General features: G+C 37.0%; 2 protein-coding genes across 2 annotated transcripts in view; both read right to left on the bottom strand.

Moving 5' to 3' along the window:
* LOC107737601 (biglycan-like) overlaps positions 1–1420 on the bottom strand; it is a 22414-nt gene extending 20994 nt beyond the window's left edge. Inside the window, exon 1 of the mRNA XM_016549157.1 lies at positions 1147–1420. The gene's annotated coding sequence lies outside the window, so the exon portion shown is untranslated. The remainder of the gene's footprint in view (positions 1–1146) is intronic.
* A 7369-nt stretch (positions 1421–8789) lies between these two features.
* On the bottom strand, positions 8790–23048 carry LOC107737599 (extracellular matrix protein 2-like). Its single transcript, XM_016549156.1, has 9 exons — positions 22898–23048; positions 21651–21715; positions 20819–21257; positions 20574–20689; positions 19812–19944; positions 18802–18959; positions 18569–18708; positions 10777–11103; positions 8790–9263 (listed from the first exon to the last, which is right to left on the bottom strand). The coding sequence occupies exons 1-9, from the start codon at positions 23046–23048 to the stop codon at positions 9089–9091; spliced, it is 1704 nt and encodes a 567-aa protein (XP_016404642.1). The 3' UTR covers positions 8790–9088.
* Positions 23049–25234: the final 2186 nt, after the last annotated feature.

The raw sequence follows: 25234 nt of genomic DNA, 5'->3' as shown, positions 1-25234 counted from the left end.
AGACCCGGAGATCGGCTGAATGGATTCGAAAACGGTAAAACTCAACTGTTTAACTCTAAGGGAGTTGGAAAATGAGCCTATTTTCAAAAATAGTGGAGTGTTCCTTTAAAGTCAGAAATCAGATACTTGTTGTAAAATTTACATTTCAATTCCACCTATCAATTCCTATGTGTGCATCTTTTTTTTTTTTTTAGGTGGTGAAAAGGGGCTGTTAAAAATGTTTTTGTCTTTGAATCGTTCATTCAAGAGATTCATTCAAAAACACTGATTCATCCAGTAATGAAACAAGTCAATCTAGAGTGAGTAATTGAATCAAGAATTCCATTCATAAAATTCCATTCATAATATTTTTTCTTCAGAATTGTGAAAGAACTACAACCTCCATTACAAAAAATATAAATATATCCAGAATTATGCAGCTCTGTTTTGCACACAAACAGCTCTTAATCGAGTCCAGATTTTATGTAGCCGGCTGATTTTTGTTTATGGTAATCAGCAGCAATTAAATGTTTTGCAAAAAGAGACACAGAATAAATATGTTTGATATCTAAATGTCTAAAACATTTTTTAACCACATTGGAATCGAAACTGGGAATCGATAAGAATCGGAATCGATAAGCAGAATCGGAATCGGAATTAATAAAATTCAAACGATACCCAACCCTAAGCAAGTAATTGGAATTGCCACTAAAAAATCAAAGCAGACAGGTGAAGATAAATATAAAGCAACACTTTCTAATTCTAAGTATATCTTTAGGCTACTTGCTTCTTTACATTATTCTTTACTAAAACAAACTCTTTTGTGGAATTAAACTTAACTCTTTAACCACCCAAACACCAGGACATCATTTAGCGCACCAGTATCTGCACAACTCGTTCATCCCATCTGTGCATCTGAATGAACAGAGAGCAACAAGTTTGCGCATGCATAAATCTAAACTAAGGAGGTTTCACAAGGCTTTGGTTTCATGAGTATGTAATGCTCACTAAAGCTTAAGTAGTTCCGAAACTTTATATCGGATAGCTATCACAAACGGTAAGTAGCTAGCCAAATAAAAATGACAGCAAAAACAATAATAATAATAAAATAAAGAAAAAACAAGCAAACTAACCAATAAACGCAAAATAACGAGAAAAAAAACTTACCTTAATTTGGGCTATAATATTTCCAAACTCCTGCGACCGTATTTGACTTCAGTGTTTGTTATTTGGGCTTTAAAGCATATATTCTCTTCGGCGTGACTTGGTCTTCTAGTTTTAACTGTCTTAACTAACTCCCGCGGGTCATCAAGCCTGTGTCTGTCAGTGAGGCGGAGAGCTGGACTGGTTTCCACGCGGAGGAAATGGGCGCACACAGGAGCGCGGGTTTGGGTGGGTTGAACAGTGCCACAACTTCAGCCAACCGGCCGCTCTCATACAGTGATGCGCACTCAGTGTGTAGGCTACTTATTGCACAACACATTAAAGAAACGATTTCTGACAGAGTTGAAGTTCCATGATTTAATGATTTTCAACACGCCTTCAACTGCAATCAAGCAAATGAAGCGGTTTCTCCAAAAGTGGATTTCAAATTCCTGCACTGATGCCCTGACAAAAAAGTCACCATCGTAACCGTAAATTTTCCGCCAAAATACCATTTGCTAGTTACTGTAATCACAATAAATTAATGTTGCTATATTTGTGCTTTTCAGATAGGCTACTTCTATTTTCTATTTCTATTTACCTTCCAAATGGGAAACTTTACAAAAAGAAAATTATGAAAAATGTTAATTAGTTAGCAAATATAGGCTAATAATTACGTGTTATTTTAACCATTTGCACACTGCCTACATGTAACAAAAAAAGTAGGCTAAACGGTTTTAATTTTATAATTTTATTAATAATCACTGGAACTTTTCTTCACAATCTACAGTCATATATCAAGTAAATGAGGATGTTTTGTGGGAACAGATAATTATCACAGGTTTAACTCTGAGGAATGTAATACCCAAAGGTGAATGAAATTCATCCAAGATCTAATGAATCATTAGGTGTTAATATCAGTTTTGCTTGTCAAAACCTATTTAATAAGAAACTTAATTTCTTTGAAGTTGAGAGCAAAAGACTGCCTTCTTTCAACAAGCTGATGGAGGGGAAAATGCAATGCAATTAAAAAAAATCTTATAAATATGTCAAAAGGTCTTTTGTGGGAACAGATAATTATCACAGGTTTAACTCTGAGGAATGTAATACCCAAAGGTGAATGAAATTCATCCAAGATCTAATGAATCATTAGGTGTTAATATCAGTTTTGCTTGTCAAAACCTATTTAATAAGAAACTTAAATTCTTTGAAGTTGAGAGCAAAAGACTGCCTCTTTCAACAAGCTGATGGAGGGGGAAATGCAATGCAATTAAAAAAAATCTTATAAATATGTCAAAAGGTCAAACTTTTTGTTACATTATTCCATTCTCTCAGCTATTTAGATATTCATCATTGATACTTTGTCTTTTTCAGTTTGATCAGCTCTCTAACAACAATGAGGAACTGTTTAACAGCAGTTAACTCAATGTAGCTTGTATTTTACATCCACATTTGAGGTTGTAGAGATGCACATAGCTGTGGCTTCATAAGTATAGCACTTTCTGAGGAGACAGTCTGTAGCATTAAAGAGATTCACTCAGATGCACAGAGAAAGCTGCAGGCAGGACGTTATAGTCTGCAAGGGGACATCAGTGATTACATTAAAATGCACCCTAACGTTAGACAGTAGAGAGCTACATAATCTAATATGAAGAGTACTACTTTTCTTCATCATGATTTATGGATATGCTCATTTAATTCATGTAATGCTGAGCTATAGAAAGCACGGTTTTGCTCATGATGATGCTGTGTTTCAGGTCTGTTTCCTATTTACCATTGGCAACCTGCGCTGTTATTCATTTCAGCATTAAGTTAATTCTACTGCCAGCACCCGCTCACTGACTACAGCTGGAGGAATGAGAACAGAAACTGGTAGATTTTCTGAAGACAATCAAGGAAAAACATTTTCCTGATGCTAAAGGGCACTAATTATATTTTTTAAATGAGGTACAATGTCAGTATGGATACTTTTAGTTTAACAGTGACAGCGACTGTCCGCTTTTCTCACTTTTTCTCATCTTACTGTCAGCTGTCCTGTTTATCATTTTTGTCTGGTATTCTACCACGATATTAAGTCTGAAATGTATATGAAGCTGGTCAGTAAAGCTACACTGTGGATAGATGCAATGCAGTGATGTAAGGAATATGTCTGTGCATATTCTTGTACCGTGAACAATTTGCGTTCTCTTTTCACTCTAATGGAATGCCCCGTGCTTTGGGTTCACTGTCCAGTAGGGGGTTTATGGGCTGCTGCCCCCTTCTTGCTCTTCTAATAACAAACACAGGAAGCTGCTGTCGCTGGACAAGGGCAGAAAGAGAACAAAAAAGAGAGTTTCTTAGACTTATTACGTTAAAACATGAATTTAGACCTGCGTTTTATTTTTGTGCATGGTGCTTTTGACTATACTGTATATATGAATCAACATTTATATGTGAGGTAAAAGCAGATGCTTTTATCAACAATGAATTACAAAAAGTAGAAGCGCTGCATTTAAAGTAGCTACAAGTTAAAGGAATAGTTCACTCAAAAATGAACATGTGCTGTAAATGTACTCGCCCACATGCCGTCCAAGATGTAGAAGAGTTTGTTTCTTCATCAAAACATATTTGGAGAAATTTAGCATCACATCACTTGCTCACCAATGGATCCTGTGTGGTGAATAGGTGCCGTCCAAACAGCAGAAAAAACATCACAATAATCCACAAGTAATCCACAAGAATCCAGTCAATTTGGTGGATTTTGATGTGAGAGGACAACTGAGGAAATTTCTCCAGATCTGCTGCAATGAAAAAACAAACTCATCTCCATCTTATATGTACCAAGACAATGCTACTTCCACAACATGCTGCTGTGAGCATGTAAGAAATACTGCTACTGCCTGCACATATAACATATATGAAATAACCCCCATATAGCATACATAGGCCGGCAGCCATATCACCCTGCAGCCCAAAACTGGTCACCCACTGAAGCTAAGCAGGGTTGAGCCTGGTCAGTACCTGGATGGGAGACATCCTGGGAAAACTAGGTTGCTGCTGGAAGAGGTGAAAGTGAGACCAGCAGGGGGTGTTCACCTTGTAGTCTGTGTGGGTCCTAGCACCCCAGTGTAGTGATGGGGACTCTATACTGTCAACAAGCTCCGTCCTTCGGATGAGACGTTAAACCAAGGTCCTGACTCTCAGCGGTCATTAAAAATCCCAGGATGTCTTTCGAAAAGAGTAGAGGTGTGACCTCGGCATCCTGGACAAATTTGCCCATTGGCCTCTGGCCATCATGGCCTCCTAACAATCCCCATATCTGCTGATTGGCTTCATCACTCTGTCTCCTCTCCACCAATAAGCTGGTGTGTGGTGGAAGTTCTGGCACAATATGGCTGCCGTCGCATCATCCAGGTGGATGCTGCACACTGGTGGTGGATGAGGAGATCTCCTCCTCACAATGTAAAGTGCTTTGAGTGCTTAGAAAAGCACTATATAAATGTAATAAATTATTATTATTATTATTATTATTATTATATATGAATCACCCCATAGCAGATCTATACAGGTGGAGCTGGGGAAGGTGGAGGGTTTCTGAACGTGCTGCAACTGCTACAGTAAGCACTAGCCAAGTATTTGAATGTTGAGCAGCAAGCTCATTGGCTACTGATACAAAAAGAAAAATGTTTTTTTCTCCAATGCATTTGCATTTGCTGCCAAAACGTTTGCATTCCTCCAAGAAACTAGAAATTTGGTCACAAAAGCATTAAAACATATTTTATCCTCTCACCTCATATTATTTCCATAACCAGTTATGTATTTTCATAAGCAAAATTTCTAATTTTTTCCCCTATGAAAATATTAAATTGTGGAATTCATCCAACTGACAAAAAGTTTTTCTTCTAAATAAAAGTAAATGACTAATCAGACAGAAAATGAATCAGAGAGAATATGAGATGTTTTTGCATGTCTGTGAGAATGTGTGAAGGCCAGCCTTGCCTTCCATGGAAGAGGCCGCTTTAAATGTGAAAACAGCTTGAGGCTGAATAAAGAAAGAACAGTGCTTGTCTGTGGGCCAAAGAGGATATGAAGGATAAGACGGATCTCCTCTGGGTTGAACAAGCATATCCTCAGTGCTCTTGTTCTCATGTGGAGGAATCTGAGCCAGTCACATCGTATGCCATCTAACTAGTGAGTCCAGTCAACAATGGATCTCTGAATCAGTTATACCACCATATAGATGGTCTCCTGCAGTGATGCTATGAAACTCATGACGGATAACAGAGTATGTATCATTTAAATTACACTGCTGGGAAAGATGTTCAGAAGGATTTAAGAATAAATTACATTTTTGTTTCATTTAAATATGCACCCCCAAGATAAAATCGCTCAGATGTCATCTGTAAACCCAGCAGGACCATGAGCACCATGAATTTTGTTAGTTGTGGTGGCCACTTTCTTAGACGGTAAAGCACTGTTTTCAAAATGACTACAATTATGTCAAATCGTGGTTATTCTGCGTGCAGATCGGATAACCAATTGCACTGGCCAACTCAGTGGTGCCTAGAGGTAATGTGTGATTACATGCTCAGCTGGGAGTTGGAGAAAGTGTTGGTTTGTTGTACTTTTTGTTATAACAGACATTGTGAGCTGTACTGCCTATTGTGTGGATTTAAAAGAACTCCAGATGTATATATTTTTGTCCTATGGCAGCTTTTTTGGCTTTATGGAATACCATTATCATCTTGTCGATCCTGATGGTGCACTGGAAAGTCGTCAGATTAGGATATAAAGCCAATTTACACGTGCATAAGCAGCATGTAAATGGAGCTTAAGTGTTAATAATGGTCATAAATTATTTTAAAAAATGGCTATAAATTATAAAAATTTTATCAGGAGACAATCACTGAGAACTACAATCTTGATTTTCATAAAATATAAATTACATAAGCAGGAGGATCAATTATCTCAAATAAAAAAAATTATATTATACGTATTATATATGTAATTTATGTTTATAATGTAATTTATATTATATATAAATGTATATATATATATATAAAAATTATAACTTTTTGCCTTGTCCAGTAAAATATCTAAAATTATTGCTCAAAAACTTGAAATCAATATTAGCTTTGATAAAGTAACGCTACTGTGAGTTTTGTGAGCCAGTGTCTTCTAAGCAGTGAACTGGCTAATTAAAGCATTAAGTGTGATATGTGTGTGTGTAGTGACTAATGGAGATGAATTATGTTCTCTAAGTACAAGACAAGTATTACTAGACTCTCTAAACTTCTGTCAGAAATCTGCTTGCTGTCAGATTATACAGACCGTTCATGAGGAGAAGACTCAATAAATAGAAGCCTAGAAGACTTGACAAGAGAACAATAATAATTGACCTGCTGTGTATTTTACAGCAAGCACAGGATTATGTACGAGTGTGCTACAAATTAGACAGGTTTTCTTAAAGAGAGGAAAGCTTTAGCATCCTGAAAGGCTGTTTTGATTGCTGTGCATGTTTTTCATTAATGCTTGCTAATAAAACGTCAGGACAAAGAACGTCAAGACCTAAGAAGTCACTTCGTTAACAAAGCTGGAAGGACACCAGGGTTTCTGAGGCCTTGATGTGCTGGAGAGGATCTCAGACCCTTAGCTCATGTCTTTCTGCAATATCGTTAACAATGTTTTTTCCCTTATGCGGCTGCAAGAATACAGGCATTGTGTTTTGCAAACAGACCAGTCACACTGTTATTTAACCCCTCCTCCAGGAAAATGATCACCAGGAATCATGCACATTTGAACCTCAGAGCCATTATCCCTGTATAGCAGACAGAAGCCCTGCTGCTTTTCATGTGTCTTGACGACACATTTGAGACCAACATATGTGATCTTTCAAATCATGTAACGCTTCTTTTCTTCCCCCCTACATGCACTATTTAAAATGTACAGCTGCTCTTTCTGAGTAGCCTACATCATGATGTCTTTTTCGTCAGGACATACATTGCGCTATACCCAACTCATTAGCCGGGTTTCCATCCAAAGTTGCGAATTTAACTTATTGCCAAAATTTAAATATCGCTATCGCATAAAACATTTGCGAATAAGCACCGTTTTCATCCAACGAGTCAAAGAGAACAAAATCGTCACTTCCTGGTAGAACTGGCGCTAGGCTATATATCACTATGAAAAGCAGGAGAAAACCCCTGAATATAATAATTTTCTTTGGCCTATATAATAAATTACTTGCGCCTCAGAGCGAGCAGACGAAACAAAATAAATGCGGTCATTGCTTTCGGAGGTGGATGCTGCTGTTTGGGAACGCGGTCGTGTAACAGTTCTGGGAGGCAATTATACAGAAATACGTTGATGACAGACTTTGCTCAGACATTTCAAAATGACCATAACATTTCAGATGCTGAGGAACGAGATTGGTCCACTGGTTAGGTTTTGCCGTCCCATAGCGCAGACTTTTTTGATGCGCATGGAGGAATTTACTCGGCAAATGCGTTTCCATCTACTTTTATTCGCATTAACCCTTTTTCGCACAAGTCAAAAACCACCTCAAGCGAGCGTAAAAACTTTTTTGCGAATTAAGGGATTTTTATTCAAAATTTGCCGTTTCCATCACTCGTTTCTGATGCATTAGGCCTACTTCAAAATGCGCATAAAAACAGGGTGATGGAACCATAAAGCCTATATCATACAAATAATAGTAGGCCTATGTCAATAAATGTGCTTTGTAGCTAGTCTGGGAACTTGCATCTTACTAAATGATGCAAAATCCAGTATTTTTGTCACATTATTTGTGACCTGACATACTAATGAAATGCAAGCTTTGCTAACCGTTTAGAAAAGAGACTTAGGACTTCTCCCTTTCAAGTAGATTACAGCAGTGCTTTGATGATTTGTAATAGCTGCCCAAAGACATTACCAAGATGGCCAGCGAGTGGACTGTTTTAAAGGACCTTATATGAGCCCAAATGCCTTCAGTGTAATGCAATTCAAACTAAATGTGTCATGCCATCAGATTGCCTTTGAATGATCAGTCAAGGTCATTGGGGGCATCCACAGCTTGATGTAAATCATTTAGCTCGACAGATGCTTAAAGAAACTCATCTTGGGGCGCTTTACGCTTTGATAGATTTCTTGGTTAGGAGAAATCTGAGGTACTTATGTAAATCGCATTGAAGTAACCCGTTCTTACCCAGAGGCGGTTCTGCTAAATGGGCACAGAGGGGCCCTATTCAGAGCTGTGGGCGTCATTCACACCTGAACTCAGCAGACATCACAGCTCATAAGTTCTATCTCATTACCTTGCCATTCAAAACATCATCTCTGCTCAGAGGCCTCCAGCCGTTCACCTGAGGCTTCACTCAAGAATCCTGCAGTGTGTCCTGAAAGTCATGGATAATAAAGATGCTGTCACATACCCCTTGGTCTCAGACTGCAATTTTTTTTTTCTTTTTAGCTGCACCTACCTGGGCTGTGAGCTATGGGTCCATCACACAATATGTCTGACAGATAAATTGTGGTAATTGTGTACATACATTTAGCCTTATATTTACTAAATCATTTCATTTTAGACATGAATCTGGTTTAATGTGACATCAGAAGATGATTTAAAATAATACAACACAAATATAAATATAAAATTATATAATAATAAAATCATTTCAGATGCACCAAAGTCTAATTGAATATTATGAAAGAAAGGCATTTGATTATTTTTTCAGCCAGGGGGTTTCTAAGCTTGCTTGTTTCAATAGCTTACAAGAAGAAGGTTTATTACATACAAAAAAAAAACAAAATTATGTATTTTATGCTACAAGTTGCTGAACATGACCCAAATGTGCATTTGAAGAGGAAGCATGCACACTATTAATCGATCTAATGGACATGGTGTTTACAGTATTCAATCTTAGAGTGACTGACAGGAGAAGCAGAGGGGAGGCTTGAAGTGACAGGGTGATGTTTCTGTAGCAGTTTACTAGCCCTGTGTTTGGCTCTGGGGCTCCAGTATGATCTTGCTGGAATCCCGAAGGCAGGAGAAAGCAGCACGAGGGATTTTCATCACATTGATGTAGTTGTACTCTAAATGGACGGTTGACAGGGGAGAATCCTCAGTCCTTTTAACCTTACAGATTGATTTCACTGGGACAGAGCTGAAAACACAACGCCATACATATTATTTACTATCACACGTTTCATTGTAGGGATGTACATATTTTCATAATAATTCCTTTTGTAATGTTTTCAATATAAATACCTAAGGATCACTTTTATTTAAATTCAGAAAAATCTAAAAAGCATATGTGTGCAATAAAAAAGTATCTCATTTGGGTGAGATGCTTGGCTTAAAAAAAATAAAAAAATTAAAATGATAAAATAATGTTGCTCCTCAAGTATCCTTGTTTTATAAATGTTAATATATTTATAAATCAAGAGAAAAATGCTAATTAAGAAAATGACTGCAGTGTAGTTATTGATAGATTCTGAAGTGTTTCTAGACCTTACTAATTCAAGAGCAGTTTAGAGAGTAGAGATATGCATCCTTGTAATTACTGGCAGACCCTAAAGCAAGCACACAAATATTTTAATTATTACAGTTCATGTAGTTCACTCTTGAGCTTGGAGTTCTCACTACATCAGCTGCCATACTGGTTGCACTATAATCTGCGGGTACAGACAAGCTTACGCCTTTACGCTTTTGAAATGCAAACTAACAGAAAAGAAAGAGTGAAATTAGTGAGTAATAAATGAGAGAGAATGTTTAAAAGAAGATCAAAGAAAATTAGGGAAAAAATCTAAAGGGAATGAGGATTTCAAATGGAGGTTGCATTCATGGGCATGTAGAAGCTTAACACTACAGATCTATTCCAAAACCTAGTGACTTACTAGACAGTATTTTAAGGCATTCATATTTCAATTTCATAGTATGTCTTTTTTGAGAATTATGGAATTCTAGTATGCACAGCAATGAACACTGTAAAAATTTTCTTACAACAATATCGTATATTATTCAATATTGCATAGTATACACTACCTTTCAAAGGTTTGGGGTCAGTAAGATTTTTGTCTGTTATGCACACCAAGGCAGTAATATTTGAAATATTATTACAAATTAAAATAACTGTTTTCTATGTGAATACACCTTTAAAGTATAATTTATTCCTGTGCTGGCAAAGCAAAATTTTCAGCAGCCATTACTTCAGTCTTCAGTGTCACATGATCCTTCAGAAATCATTTTATTATGCTGATTTGATGCTTGAGAAACATTTTTTATTATTTTCAATGTTGAAAACAGTTGTGCTGTTTTGTGGAAACCATGATATGTTTTATTCAGGATTCTTGTCTTTATTGGCACTTTTGATCAATTTAATGTGCCTTTGCTAAATAAAAGTGTAAATTTTCTTTAAAGAAAAAACATCTACTGACTCCAAAGTTTTGAATGGTAGTGTGTATATATAAATGAACTATTATACACAATATTTGTGTGTACTATACTATGTTTTTTTAACCCCTTTAGAAGCAAAGATCGCTGACGGCCCCAGATTAATGTTGTACAACATCACACTCTCAGTTGATCTGGACAAACTGTGTGTCATTAGACAGATTTAAGACTCCAGCTTCGATGTCTGACCACTGTGTTAAGGAACAGAACTTAAGTGTACGTACCTTATACGGTTGTGGTCTAGACGCAGTAGCCTGAGGTTCTTGAAGTGGCGCATATTGTGTGGCACCCTTTGAAACCTGTTGTTGTCCAAGTGTAACTCCTCCAGTGTTTGATAAACACCACGAAATGACTTCCCCAGCACGCCATGCTCTTCTAACAGGTTGTGGGAGAGGTGTAGGGACTGTAAGCCTGGGCGGAGGTGACTCAATGAGTATGGAGGAATGGAGTGAATGTGATTGTGCTGCAGGGAGAGTTGGCGTAAGGCCCTGGGCAGATCTGAGGGCACCACTGCCATCTGGTTATGGGACAGGTCAAGAGTTTCCAGCTTCCTGAGAAAACAGACAGACAGAGGTGTGGTGTTACCTCATGGAGTGTATTAGCGGTGGGCAATATGACCAAACTCTTATATCACAATACGAGCAAGTAATTTTATTTCACGATAACAATATATTACAACATAATTATTTTTGCTGGAAATAAGGTTATTGCAATTCCAAAATGTCAGATTTCTGTGAAATTTCATAATACTAAAACTGTGCTAACTAATGTTAGTCTTTTGTGAATTAATGCACTTTGAACAACTTTATAATTCAGAATGTTAAGCAGTTTAGCAACAGTTTAATTTGTAAACAAATGAGTGTTTTGAACAAATCTTTTAAGTGAAGGAATTATAATAATTCACTTCAATACACTAACATTCTTATTAACTGAAGCCTGTGAGCTCGATTTTTAGTTCTCAGTGATTTTGTGCTCTTTAAAAAATCATTTAATGATTCAAGGGCTCACTCATAACACATAAATGCTGCTAACTTTACATATTTTCGCCACCTACTGCCAGGAATATGTCATCTGAAGAGATGGTCAACCAATCTGTGACTATATCAGTTGATAAATCTGAACAAATCTTTTTGGTCAATGGATTTAAAAAGGTCAAGACTTTGGGATGAATCAAAATCCCCACCACTAGTAGGTAAGTTGTAGGCTTTCTTGTTCAAGCAGCTTCATCAGAAAGACTGTTTGCTGGTCTACCAGACACACTTGCTTGTCTAAGCATGTCTTTACAACTTGCATTTATGTAAACCATGTTAGAATATTTTTGATGGTTAGTGTACATTGGTTGCATCATATGTAGTGTGTTTCTTTCAAGTGCTGGGGGAGCTTGTGAAGTTTTCTGCAGTGTTTGCACGGAGAAAGGGCCCCATGGCAGGTCATTAACCCAGCACAAGGCAGCTAGAGCCAAAAAAGCTTGTGTGTCGACTTCAGTTACGTGTATTTGTGTGTGTGTGTGTGTGTGTGTGTGTGTTCTGTGAAGGCACAAGGGGGATTTGGAGGTGGAAGATTTTGAGCGAGTGAGAGAATGTCCTAAAAGTCATGGTAGTGTATGAAAGGATTTTGTGTTTTTCAAGAGGGGTCTTGAGGAGGCAGCTGGTGTAAGTTTACAATGTTCGTCTCAGCAGGAGTCAGGAGCACATTTCCTCTGCCTCCATAACACTGATGGCTGCCCAGTCCACCAGTGCGCTGAGGAGGAATGAGGGTCTCATATGGCAATGACTGTTATTATTACAACAAAAGATACAGTGACCTCCATGTGAATTTCATTCATCCAACAAGCTCTGATACTGACCTTGAGATGAGAGATGGGACTTCAGATGTTGCAGACTGAATATCATTCAGAATATCTAGCAGTGAATATAGCTGACAGCGTTTCAGAGAGGAGCCCTGAGCTATCTAGTTATGTCTAGTCCTAGTTTTAAGTTAAATAAAGCAATTGTTGGTATCACCTCAATGTATATTTTAGAAAGCGTTTGAATACTAAGAAAAACTGCTTTGAACAATGTTTCAGATTTATTGTTTATTTATCACAGATTCTCTTGCAGAAGCATTTTTGAGTGTTCAAACTAGTTTGAGACAAATGCATTTTGGTCCGTCTTGCCTAGGGCACAAAGTGGGTCAAGACTGCAACTGGTGAACCTTAAAAAACAAATAATGTAGGTGCACGCCGTTCTTGCTTTTTGGAAATAAGTGTTAATGCTAATAAATAGAGGGAATTTTTCCCTCTCTTTAGGAGATTTTCATCAACAGTTGGGTTGTTAAATAAATCCATAAATGTTTTATTATGCATGTGCGCAATGGACCACTGTCACAAGTGAGCCAACACAACAATTTATAGCCAAAAAGACACATATACCCACACTTACATACACAGAGAAAATATACTGTGGTGTGAAACAGTTTTTGCCCCCTTCCTGTTTTTTTAATTGTTTGCATATTTGTCACACTTAAAAGATTCAGATCATCAAACAAATTTTTATATTACACAAAGATGACCTGAGTAAATACAAACTGCAGTTTTTCACTTTGTCAGACAGGTTCTATTTAAGTGATTTCTTGATTCAACAGGTCTGGCAGTAATCAGGCCTGCGTGTGGCTAGTGAAATTTAACTCAGCTTTCTAAAATGATGTGGTTAATCACAGTTCTTTCATGATTTAAGAGGAGGGGCAAATAATTTTTCACGTAGGGCTAGGTAGGTTTGGACAGCTTTTTTCCCTTAATAAATGAAATTATCATTTAAAAACTGCATTTTGTATTTACTTGCATTATCTTTGAGTAATATTAAAATTGGTTTGATGATCTGAATCTTTTAAGTGTGACAAATATGCAAAAAATAAAAAAAAACAGGAAGGGGGCAAAAACCTTTTCACGGCACTGTATATATACTGTATATATATTATATTTTATATATTGTTAGCTTATGTTTATTTATATTATATTAGCAGTCTGTAGAAATCCACCATTAAGCTGACCAGTAGAAAAAAAGTAATTCACTGCCTGAACTATATCTAAAAGCATCGTAAAATCTTTTAAACGTGCAATACCAGATACCATCTGAGTGACAAAACCGCCATAAAATACAGATTTGGTTACAAAAAAATAGCATAATTCAAGAACAAAATAAAGCAGTTTCAGGATTATTGGCTTCTGATGTCGGAGTCAGATTTACATACTGACATTGTTCCCACACAGATTCCCCCCACCGACAAGCCAATAACGGTGGGCATCCTCAGGGAGCACTCCCATAATGAGAAGCAGAGAGCACGGCTGCCACCACATGTCCACAGACACACCGATGCCACACCGATGCCAGCGTTGCACAACAGTCCTTACGTAACCTGGCACGCAGGACAGGAAGACCACTGTCACGACAGGGCACATTTCGTTGGATCTCATGTTATATCATGCATGCGGGAGACCCAGGCACAGCTAAACTCAGCCCCTTCATTTAGGGCACTATGATTTGAACTAGCAAGAGCGAGCAATGGCATAACCATCTCCAGCTGTGGCTCCGTAATTCATGCTCTTTTCCTGACAATTTTCAGGTTTTGAATATTTTTTTTCACACTTTAAAAGAGTGAAAGGCATTTATGTGTATGCGAGTGTGTCTCTTCATATCTGCACAACCGCTGGCTCTTGGTTGTCTCCTTGGGCAGAGACACTTTACATAACTCATTATGAAATGAGAATGTGAACTTCTTGGTGAAACTGCACTAACTTGCATTTTTTTCTCCCTGTGTGAGAAAACAAGCAGTGCGTGTCCTTTCTTTAACCCCCCGCCTCATTTCCGTAAGCTCAGTCCAGCTAGCGCATCCACACTGTCCTCACATCCATCAAAATCCTCATTCTCAGGTCACTGGCCTGCAGAGGAGCCCTCTCCCAGAACACCCTGTTCTTCACCCCGAGAACCAAAACAACCCTCCAGATGACAGGGGGCCTGTGGTGTCGCTGCTCACACACAGAAATTTGTGCACCTATATAAACACAATGGCATATGAACACACAGAGCACCACAGTCTTTCAACCCCAAGTTGCACAGATTCCCTTGACATTTGCTGGCTTATTGCAGACGTGACATCACTGGTCAGAGATATGTCACTTTTAAAGAAACTTTAAAAGAATCTTATTAGCAGTTATTCTACTAGAGCCTCTCCTCTAAGAGAAATAAACCATGAAGGTTGTTCAGTGACATTAAAAACTGTAATTAGATTTTATAGGCCTGGCACTTGGATCTTTAAAAAAGGAGGACGGAGCTCAAGGAAATGAGGACATTAATATACACATACAATGTAAACGCGGTTAGTTCAAGCAAAAATTAAAATTCTGTCACCATTTACTCACCCTCATGTCATTCCAATCCATTACAAAAATTTTTTTTTCAAAACACAGATAATTTTTAATTAAACCCAAGATATTTCTGCTGGCACTTGGATCTTTAAAAAAGGAGGACGGAGCTCAAGGAAATGAGGACATTAATATACACATACAATGTAAACGCGGTTAGTTCAAGCAAAAATTAAAATTCTGTCACCATTTACTCACCCTCATGTCATTCCAATCCATTACAAAAATTTTTTTTTCAAAACACAGATAATTTTTAATTAAACCCAAGATATTTCTGTCACTCCATTGAAAGATCATGCAAGCAAAACTTTCAAGGTGCAAAAAGGTCATAAAGGCATTGAACAGAAGCTAGAGCATAAGTGTAAATGCAGAAACAAATACAGAGAGAAAAGGAAAGAAGTTTATTAGTAGGAAGTGCCTTTTTTATATGCTGAGGGCCTGTAATAGTTAGCCGTTAGTATTTCTAATCATTTCAATAGCAGTTCTGGCACAAGACCCCCCAGAAGTACGCAATTTGCCATCTTTGGAACACAAATGTTTTTTTGAGCCAGTCATCTCAGCTTGAAATGACATGTGACTGATCACACACAAGATTCAGGAAAATATTGTCATGACTGCATCTTTATGTATGTGTATATATATATATATATATATATATATGCGGCTAGGCTGCTAGATGAATGAAAGTTAGAGAAATAGAGAGCTGAGGAGGTGTTGATGGAGCTGGGATTTACACTGGGTCCATGGTGCCAATTTGGACATTATTTGGGCTGACAGGCACTCATAAAGGCTGAAGAAATTAAAGCAGACAGTAAAAGTCTTGCCTTAACTTGGGGAGGTTCAGAGATTTGTGCCGAGGTTATAGCATGGTGCTGCAGTGTTTGGGTAGATCACAGGATCACACACGTGAATGCGTGCATACACACACACACACACACACACACACACACACATCAACAGTAACAATTAACAGCAGCAATTTGGTGACAATGTGACATTATTTTTGAAATAAAGAGCCTGTAAAGTTGTGCTGATGGCTGATCAAAGCTCACTTACGCTCACTGCAGCTAATTACAGGTTACCTTAAAAAGGCAGCTGGAAAGTAAACAGTGAATAGAAAGAAAGAGAATTATGAATTCCTGCAAACCAGCTTTGAATGGCACTGTTTCAAAAAGATTTGCAACTTGCAAGAAAAGAAAATGAGTAAAAGATGTTAGAGATGAATAATGTATTAGTATAATTTGCTGACGGTATGAGAGTCAGTGTAAGAGAGGGAATGGAGGGGGTGAAAAAGACAAAAAGCTTATGGTGCGGAGAAAGTTGTAATGGAAGGTCTCATTTTAATTTACTTTGGTCTGTTTCTCAAGTAAAGCTATTGTATAACATCAGAATACTTAAATATAAGTCATATAGGTTACCTTCATGTTAATGTTGTGATGCTTTTGTCCTTTTAGAAACTTGCAAGCTCCATTTCACATTTATTGTAATTGAATGGTAAATCACAGCCAGTACATTCTTAAAATACGTATCTTCTTCTTCAAACTGGTTTTAAACAAGAGGAGAGTGAGTAAATGACTATATTTTCAATTTTGGATGAACTTTGGATGTCTCTTTTAGGTATAAAGTACTGATTACGTTTTTTTTCTGATTACTACATCTTTTCTGTTTATTTTTTTAGCTTTTAGTAGAAGTATGGATGGTTTATGTGCTAACCACATATCTGTAGGTTGGCAACTCTACAAAACAAAATCCACAAAATGTCTCTCTGCAGGAATGCTTGAGCATCACGGTCACCCCTGTATGAATCATAACCCCCACACATTCACCATCACACAGCCAAGCCATAACCGGTGCTGTAAACCGCTCCATTTGGCTGATCAGCGGCCAGCCAAACATCTGGATTCACCGCAATACAAGTGCAAACTGTTATCCATGAGTGAGCTTATGCCTAATCACAAAATAGACCCTAGTAATCCTTTATATACGACACTAGACCAAGTCTTTATTACTCGTGAAATTAAGCTTGGTTTACCAAATAACTGGGACATAGTATGTGTGTTCTCAGGATTGCTTTTTCTAACTTCACCCCATCACTCAGTGTGTTTGACAGGGTAAAGGGCAGAGTAAGTGATGAGTGGGCTCTCTGTTGCTTCTGCCTCCCGTATAACACGCTCCTGAGGATGAGTGATGTGAGACCTTGGAGAAGCACATATACTCTGGTAGAATCGAAACTACGAGGCAGATGCAGGCTGACAGCAGGTCCAGAATAAATGATCACACTCCTTCAACTGATTCTGATGATGGCGGACACACAGGTTCCTGGAATTGTGTTGTGTACGTTGTGTACCACAACGCATTTAGCAACTGGGTGGGTTACTTCTCTCAGCATGTCTTTTGTGCACCATCTAGTGGCTAATAAGGGAACTGTACCAAGAGACTGTGTGTGTGTGTGTGTGTGTGTGTGTGTGTGTGTGTGTGTATTATTTATTGTATATACATTTATAATTTGGGTCATTCCAAGTCAAATCAACCAAATTTCAGAAACTTCCCTGGCTAAAATGTCTGTTTTTGATCATATTTTTTCTGAAGAAAGATAAAAGATGGCAGTATCATAATGTTATTTTTAAAGATAGGTCTGTTAGTAATATTAGTTTACTTTAGCAATCTTTGTTGCATTTTATGCCAATGGTGACCATACAAAAATGGGGGAAAGAGCACTTTTCAAGTTTTTTCTCCAAAGTTTGCACACCTGTAACTCAAGATGTATTAAAAATATCTTAATGCCTTTTAATATATTGGGTCTTAACAAACTTTCCTTATGGCATCTTCGTTTTTAAGGCCCTATATAGTTCAGTTCCAGAGATACTGGAATTTGAATATGGCTCCAGGAATAAATTGTTAAATTGTACACATGTTCAGTGGTCAAAAACCAATTTTACATTTACATTTAGACATTTAGCAGACGCTTTTATCCAAAGCGACTTACAAATGAGGACAATGGAAGCAATCAAAATCAACAAAAGAGCAATGATATGCAAGTGCTATAACAAGTCTCAGTTAGCTTAACGCAGTACACGTAGCACGTTTTTTTAAAAAATCATATAACAAATAAAAAGAAAAAAGATAGAATAGAAAAAGAATAGAGCAAGCTAGTGTTAGAGGCCTTTTTTGCTTTTGTTAACTGTACACTTTTTATTTTAATAAATAAAAAGAAAACAAATAGATAGAATGCAAAAAGATTAGAGAAGCAAGTGTTAGTTTTTTTTTTTTTCAAAAATTTGCAAAATCAAAATTTTGATCCGAGGACCTCTGGTTGATTTGACACAGAATGACCAATTTATATATTTATATACATTCAAATATATTACAATATCATGTATGAAATATTTTATATATAAATATATAGATGTATATTTTTTCCTATTTATGACAAAACTTGCACTACATATTATTGTACCCCACTGTATATATAGAAATTAATTTTTTACACAGAAATAATGATTTGATTAATTTGATAATCTATATATCCAAACAATTTAGTGTTTAATATAATAAGTGTATTAATATAATAATATAATATATTTTATAAATATTAAAAAAGTGCATGTGAGACTCACCGCAGGTTGATCCAGGCCTCAGCGTAGATGCTGTTCTCTTTTAGGAGGTTGTGACTGAGATCTAACACCTTCAGGTGGACACACTTATCCAAAAGCCTGTCCTGCACCTCCACTATTTGATTGTCCTGCAACCTCAGGTCCTACACATACACCAAGACATATCAAAATATAAATACCATAAACCTATACAGAGAAGCAATTGACTGAATCATTGGCCGGGTTACAGAACTGACCTCTATAGTTGGGGGCAAGCCTGCTGGGATACCACTGAATCTGTTTTTATCCAATCGTAAATACTTGAGTGCCTTCAGAGGTTTGAAAGCCCATGGTGCAATGCTGCTCTCATAGAGGATGTTTCCTGTCAGTTCTAAGACTTTTAGGTTAGTCAAGCCTGCAGAAAACAAAATGTTCTTAGTTACTTCAGTTAAAGGTGCATCAGTAATTTCTTTTTATTTTGAGCTGTCCTACACTTATTCTGACACCTAGTGGTGTGGATGTAACCGCACAAAAAAAAAAAAGGTATTCAGTTGTTAATATTATTGTTCAAATTATCTTTTAGCAGTCAGTCATGATTTATTTAAGGCTGGAATACACTACATGACTAAAACACTAGGCATAGGCCAACTTTGTAAATAGTTACAGATGAAAAAACTGTGCATCATACACTAAACGATTGAGGATCACACACTACCAGTGACAAATGAAAATATTAAGTGTCATAATATCAGCTCAAAATGTAAAGCATGTTTGATTTCCTCCGACTGCATGGAATCAGTCTATAGATAAAAGATCTGGGTCTGCACATCATAAACTACACGATTTTCTCTTAAATCTGTCAAGTCAAATCTGCAGACTGGCTCTGACTTTAGGTAACTAGTGTCAACTTGTCCAGACTGTTAATCGGGGCAAAAATCAGCAGTGTATTCCAGCCTTATGGTGTATCTTGTGAACAAAAATGTCCAGCAACAGGGGAGTTACTAAGATTAACCAAGTAATATTCGGCTGGTCATGTGATCTCAACATGTCGACCCCCACAAGGCAACTTGTAATAAAAGCTTTTATTCAGCTACTGATATGAGACTAGATTATATCTCCTGTGAGTGTAAATTATTTCAAACATTTCAAAAGTACTACTCCATTCTTCATCTCTAAATCTTTATAATGAGGAAAAGAACTCACATTGAATTACCAAAGCCATGAATAAACTCATGTTTGTGCAACTGGCATGAAAAACAGCACAAACCTTTGAAGCTGTGTGAAGCCAGTTGGTTTATTTTATTGTTGCTTATCTTCAGATCCTCCAAAGAAGACGGCAACCGTGGAACTGTTGTAAGTTCATTGCCGTCAAGTTTCAGAATCTTCAGCTTTGTCAGATTCTGTTAAAAGAGCAGAAACACACTTGTCTACTTGGGACTTAGTGGTTATGTCCTGTGTGTTTTGGGCCTAGTGAATTATGAGCCTGCATTTTAACACAGCAATGTTTCCACTGTGCCTACCAACAAATAAAAAGCCTCAATTGCGCATGTTTGTTCAGTTATTTTAATGTTAACACATGTAAATGCACCCTGCTGCCCCAGACTATTGGACCTGCCTGACTTTTCATTTGTGAAATGATATAAATGTGCACTGTAAATTGTGTACTCATTTCCCTCATCAAAGAAAATTTACTCTTTATGCTAATTTCACCAACATTTCATGGACAGTCCAAAGAAGACAGTGGCATTTTCCACTGGCCAAACTGTGGTTCCTATTTTCATGCTGCGGAGTTTGTTTTGGGAGTGGTGTGTTTGGTCTCTTCTCAAGGTCTCCTGCTGGGAAATCCGGACGTATCTTGGCTGGACTTATAGTTAGCAGTTATAATTTGAAACTTTTAATTTGTATGTTCTTAAAAATCCTGACTAGGATGGAATTATTTTTAGATTTTATGTAGACGTACAGTACATACTCTTTTAAGATTATAGGCGTATTTAACTGGTGTAATTGAAGGGATAAAAAATGCCAGTACCATGAAGAGACTTAGGCTGAAAGAGGAGTCGTCCAGCTTGTTCAAACTTAGGTCAAGCTCTTCAAGATCTGGCAGTCCAGAAAAACCACTGGGAGGAATTCTTGTTAAGTTATTCCCTGTACGACAGCACATTGGTTAAAATGTTGAATGGCTGTGCTTATTACAAGACACAACCAACATAAATTATAGAACGTCTCAGTAATGCATATACATATGTTGGATCGTTCAGCCTTTCCAGACCTTACCAGGTAGTTCAAGTATGGTGACTTCCTGGTTTGTGATGACTGGCAGGTGGGACAAGCCAATCTGCTTGCAGGATACTCGACTTTCTCCCACTTGGCAGCCTTCTGGTAACGAGTCTTGGGTCGAGGTGCTGTTTGATGCATCATTCTCCTCCTCTTCGGCTGTCTCTTCTTCCTTTCCCTCCTCTTCTTCTTCTTCTTCTTCTTCCTCCTCCTCTTCCTCTTCTTCCTCCTCCTCCTCCTCCTCATCATCATCCTCTTCTTCTTCATCCTCATCCTCTTCCTTTTTCTTTGCTTTCTGCTCTTCCCCTTGGTCCAAGAGGCGTTTTTTCTCCTCTTTGAGTTGCCTCAAGATTGCATTTAGTTTCCCTGCTGCTCCGCCCCATCTCTCCAACACAGCATTGAGCTCCACCCACACAGCCTCAGCTCGCCCCATAACTGACTGATGGGACACACAGAAGGAACACAGCAGGAATCCAGCTCATTAGTGACATAGGAATGACCAGAAACACACTGAACAAACTAAACAAACTAAATATAGTGAACAAATAGCACAGGCAGGAATAAAGGAGGTGGAAAATGAGAGGTTGAGCATTAAAACGGGAAGCAAAAATAGACTTATAATTAGCATTTATGGTATGGTTGTGCTATCTTGGACTGCCAGAATACACATACTTCTTCCACTGTAACAACAGTAGCAGCCTGTGCAGCAAACAGGCGTTACTATAGGACATGAGTATGGTCACGAATTCAATATTTACTGTTTTCTATTTATTTCACCAAATTATTTGATGTAAGAAACCTGATTGGTTTGTCTCCAGAAATACAAACTCACCTGTGTGTTTGCGGCAGTGTCGCTCACTTGCCTTGTTGTTTGTGCTTCATTGGTTCTCTTTTCACCTGCAAATGCAGCCATGATTCAACACAATAATAAGTGAATTCAGAACTATGTGTGAACCAACAACTCCACTGTTGACAGAAGCACTACCGTTCAAATGTTTGGGGGAAGTTTTTTTTAAAATATATATATAAATTGGTAACACTTTATTTTAAGGACCAATTCTCACTATTAACTAGCTGCTTATTAGCATGCATGCGTTATTCTGCATGACCATATTTTATATCCCTTAATCCACCCCATACCTAAACTTAACAATTACCTTGGCTAAGCAGCAAATTAGCTGTTTATAAAGGGAAAACTTTTAATTTATAGTGAATATGTTCCCTATTCTAAAGTGTAACCAATAAATTAATATTTTTATTTAGCAAAATGCATAAAATGAATCAAAGTGACAGTAAAGACTTTTACAGGGTTACAAAGAATATGTATTTTAAATGAAAGCTGTTTACATTCAGCAACACAACTGTTTTCAACATTGATAATAATAAGAAATGTTTCTTGAGCACCAAATCAGCATATTCTGGATACTGAAGTAATGGTTACTAAAAATTCAGCTTTGCCAACACAGGAATAAATTACATTATAAAATATATTCAAATATAAAACAGTTATAAAACATTGTAATGGTATTTCACAACAGTACAGTTTTACTGTATTTTCAAGCAAATAAATGAAATACTTTTTTTTTTTTTTCAAAAATATTTTTACTGTCCCCAAACTTTTGAACGGTACTGAATTGTATTGTATTGTGTAATGTATGGATCATGTTCATAATTAATGTGAATAACTACACCTGTGTTTACTCTGCTATGACACCTGTGTGTACTTGAGGAGAACTACAGTTACTTAAAAAATTAAAAGGTCACTGTATATGCAGCCACACACACATTTCCAAATATTTAAAGTAATTTTCAACAATTTAAACTATTTTATGGCAGACATACTCTATAAAAAAAACTGTAAAGGAGGTTGCTTTTACTTCTATTTCTTTCTTTCGAAATATCCTTTGATTCTCTGTAACTTTAGTTTAGAACTTTATCGTGGTTCAATAAACACTTTGAACAAGAACAAAGTATAACAGACACCATTAACTATTCACAATGGTTTGTCTGACCATTCCTGAGACTGCAAACCGTCACTGCTCTTGAAATCATAATTACTATAATTACTGATGAACTCACTTGATGCAGATGAAGAATCCACTGGTTTAAGCTGTGAGGATGAAACATCAGTCTCAGGTATAAATGTGAGGAGTGAATTCAGTTCATTCAGGACTTCTCCTTCCACAGATAAAGCTCCTAAGCACACGCAAAACACCAAAAGAGCCTGCATGATTCTGATCCGATCTGTTCAGACGCTCACCATGTACCTGCAGGCTCACCTCCAGCTGCCCTCTTAAATTCTCTTTGTCAACAGTGAGAAGGAGGAGGAGGAGAAAACAGGGAGGAGATCACAGTACGTGGTTAGACGTGTACAAGGACCTTCATTGCCAGGAGTTCACAAAAATATCAACTCCTCCTTATAAAGTCAACGGTTGTGCCAACAAACACTAGAGTTTGGGACATAGAGAGAGAGAGAGAGAGAGGCAGAGGAATGATGGTCAATGTCAGTCACGTCATGCCACAGTGACACAGTGTTCACACCTTGTAGCACTTGAGATGGACAAATGAGAGAGTTATCCAAACAAGAGGGCAGCGAGCGAGCAGCCTGACTGACCTGTACAGAGATCTCTCTCCGGCTCCATGTCTCGTCCTCAACATGTTCCTGCCTGGCATGCTGCCATTAGCACGTATGTAAGAAAAAGAAAAAGACCTTGCCAAAAGAGAAAGACATGGTTCTCTAACTCATAAAACAAACAGATGGAGGCAGACAGGCATACAGACAAATGCTATGTGTTTTCAAAACATACAGTTACACACTCTTCTCATTTATGGAGATTATAGGCTGATTTATAAAAAACAGGAAGGGGGCAAAAACTTTTTCACACCACTGTATATATATATATATATGAATGAAGAGATGTTGCAAAAACAGATAACTCTCAGATAATTCTCAGAAATCATGTTTTTTCATTGTGCATTCCAATTAATCTCAATCAAACTGCAGTTGGGTTATTTTGATTAGGTTAAAAATAACTTTAAAAAATACAGCTAACTAACACAATAAAGCACAATAAAAACATGATAAAAACATGATTTTTAAAAATGTAAAAAAACTGAGTTATCTGTTTTTGCAAATAAACTCTTCACACACACACACACACAAACATATATACACACTCTAAAAAATGCTGGGTTAAATACAACCCAGCGCTGGCGGCTCCATGTCTCGTCCTCAACATGTTCCTGCCTGGCATGCTGCCATTAGCACGTATGTAAGAAAAAGAAAAAGACCTTGCCAAAAGAGAAAGACATGGTTCTCTAACTCATAAAACAAACAGATGGAGGCAGACAGGCATACAGACAAATGCTATGTGTTTTCAAAACATACAGTTACACACTCTTCTCATTTATGGAGATTATAGGCTGATTTATATATAGTGTCACATTTAAAATGTCTAAATGTCATTGCATTCGATAATTAGATTGCAATTCTGGTCATTACTTTAAAACAAGGGCCACTGGGTTTGATATTTTCTTTTCTAAACCAATGACATTCATTCATTTTAAGTTTGGCATCAGTGTCCAAGTAGTTTTTTGTATAAAACTTCTGTAAACTCTTTTCTTTTTAATTTCACTCATTAGTGTGAAATCGGAGATTTGAGAAATCTGTGGGGGAGGAAAGAAGGATGTTTTAAAAAAGCCACAGTTACGGTTGGACAAGGGTCTCACAGACACATACAAATAGACCAGCTCTCAGGGTCACATTGTACAGGGAAAGATTGTTTGCATTTACATTCACACCATAAAGTATCACTGCAGAGCGAGATATTGCCTTGCGACTCTGTTTAAATTTGCTCAGACAACACTGGATACAAAATGGGCAACAACTGTGTACGTTGACATAGGAAGCATATTTTTACGTGCACACCTTGAGGCATCTTTATACCTCTTTTTCAGGTTTCTTAACAGTTTTAATCTGATTTGCATTAGATATCAGATATCATTACAGATTTGAATTCATATTATTATAGATTTTTTTTTTACTTTATTTTATTAGCAAAAGAAAAGTATTCAGAAAAGTTCACAAATTAAATTAGCTTTACATTTTGTTTCGATTATATATATATATATATATATATATATATATATATATATATATATGTGTGGCTTCTTTGCTTGGAATCCCAAATAAATGACCAGGAGACAGTCTGCAGATTTTCCAACATGTAGGACAAACACTAATATATATATTTTATCACTTGCTTATATTAAACAGAGCTGCTTATGGGAAAAGCTATTTATAAAGTTACAAAATATATCTTTTTTTTCAGATAAAATGCTGTTCATGTTACTTTCTATTCATAGAAAAAAAACGTTCTATTCCTATTTATTTGTAAAAAAAAAAAAAAAAAAAAA

The sequence above is a fragment of the Sinocyclocheilus rhinocerous genome, unplaced genomic scaffold (genome assembly GCF_001515625.1).
Source record: "Sinocyclocheilus rhinocerous isolate Xijiao unplaced genomic scaffold, SAMN03320098_v1.1 scaffold72, whole genome shotgun sequence".
NCBI lineage: Eukaryota > Metazoa > Chordata > Actinopteri > Cypriniformes > Cyprinidae > Sinocyclocheilus > Sinocyclocheilus rhinocerous.
Note: the sequence above shows the minus strand (reverse complement) of the source record. Positions and strands in the feature narration are given on the sequence as shown.

What these genes read in the sequence shown, in the direction of transcription:
- LOC107737599 (XM_016549156.1), bottom strand. Translation starts at nt 23,048, where the DNA reads ATGCAGGCTCTTTTGGTGTTTTGCGTGTGCTTAGGAGCTTTATCTGTG. An exon ending in CACCATACTTGAACTACCTG is followed by an intron (nt 20,690 to 20,818) that starts GTAAGGTCTGGA and finishes GCTGTCGTACAG; the next exon opens with GGAATAACTTAACAAGAATT. An exon ending in GCTTGCCCCCAACTATAGAG is followed by an intron (nt 18,709 to 18,801) that starts GTCAGTTCTGTA and finishes GTGTATGTGTAG; the next exon opens with GACCTGAGGTTGCAGGACAA.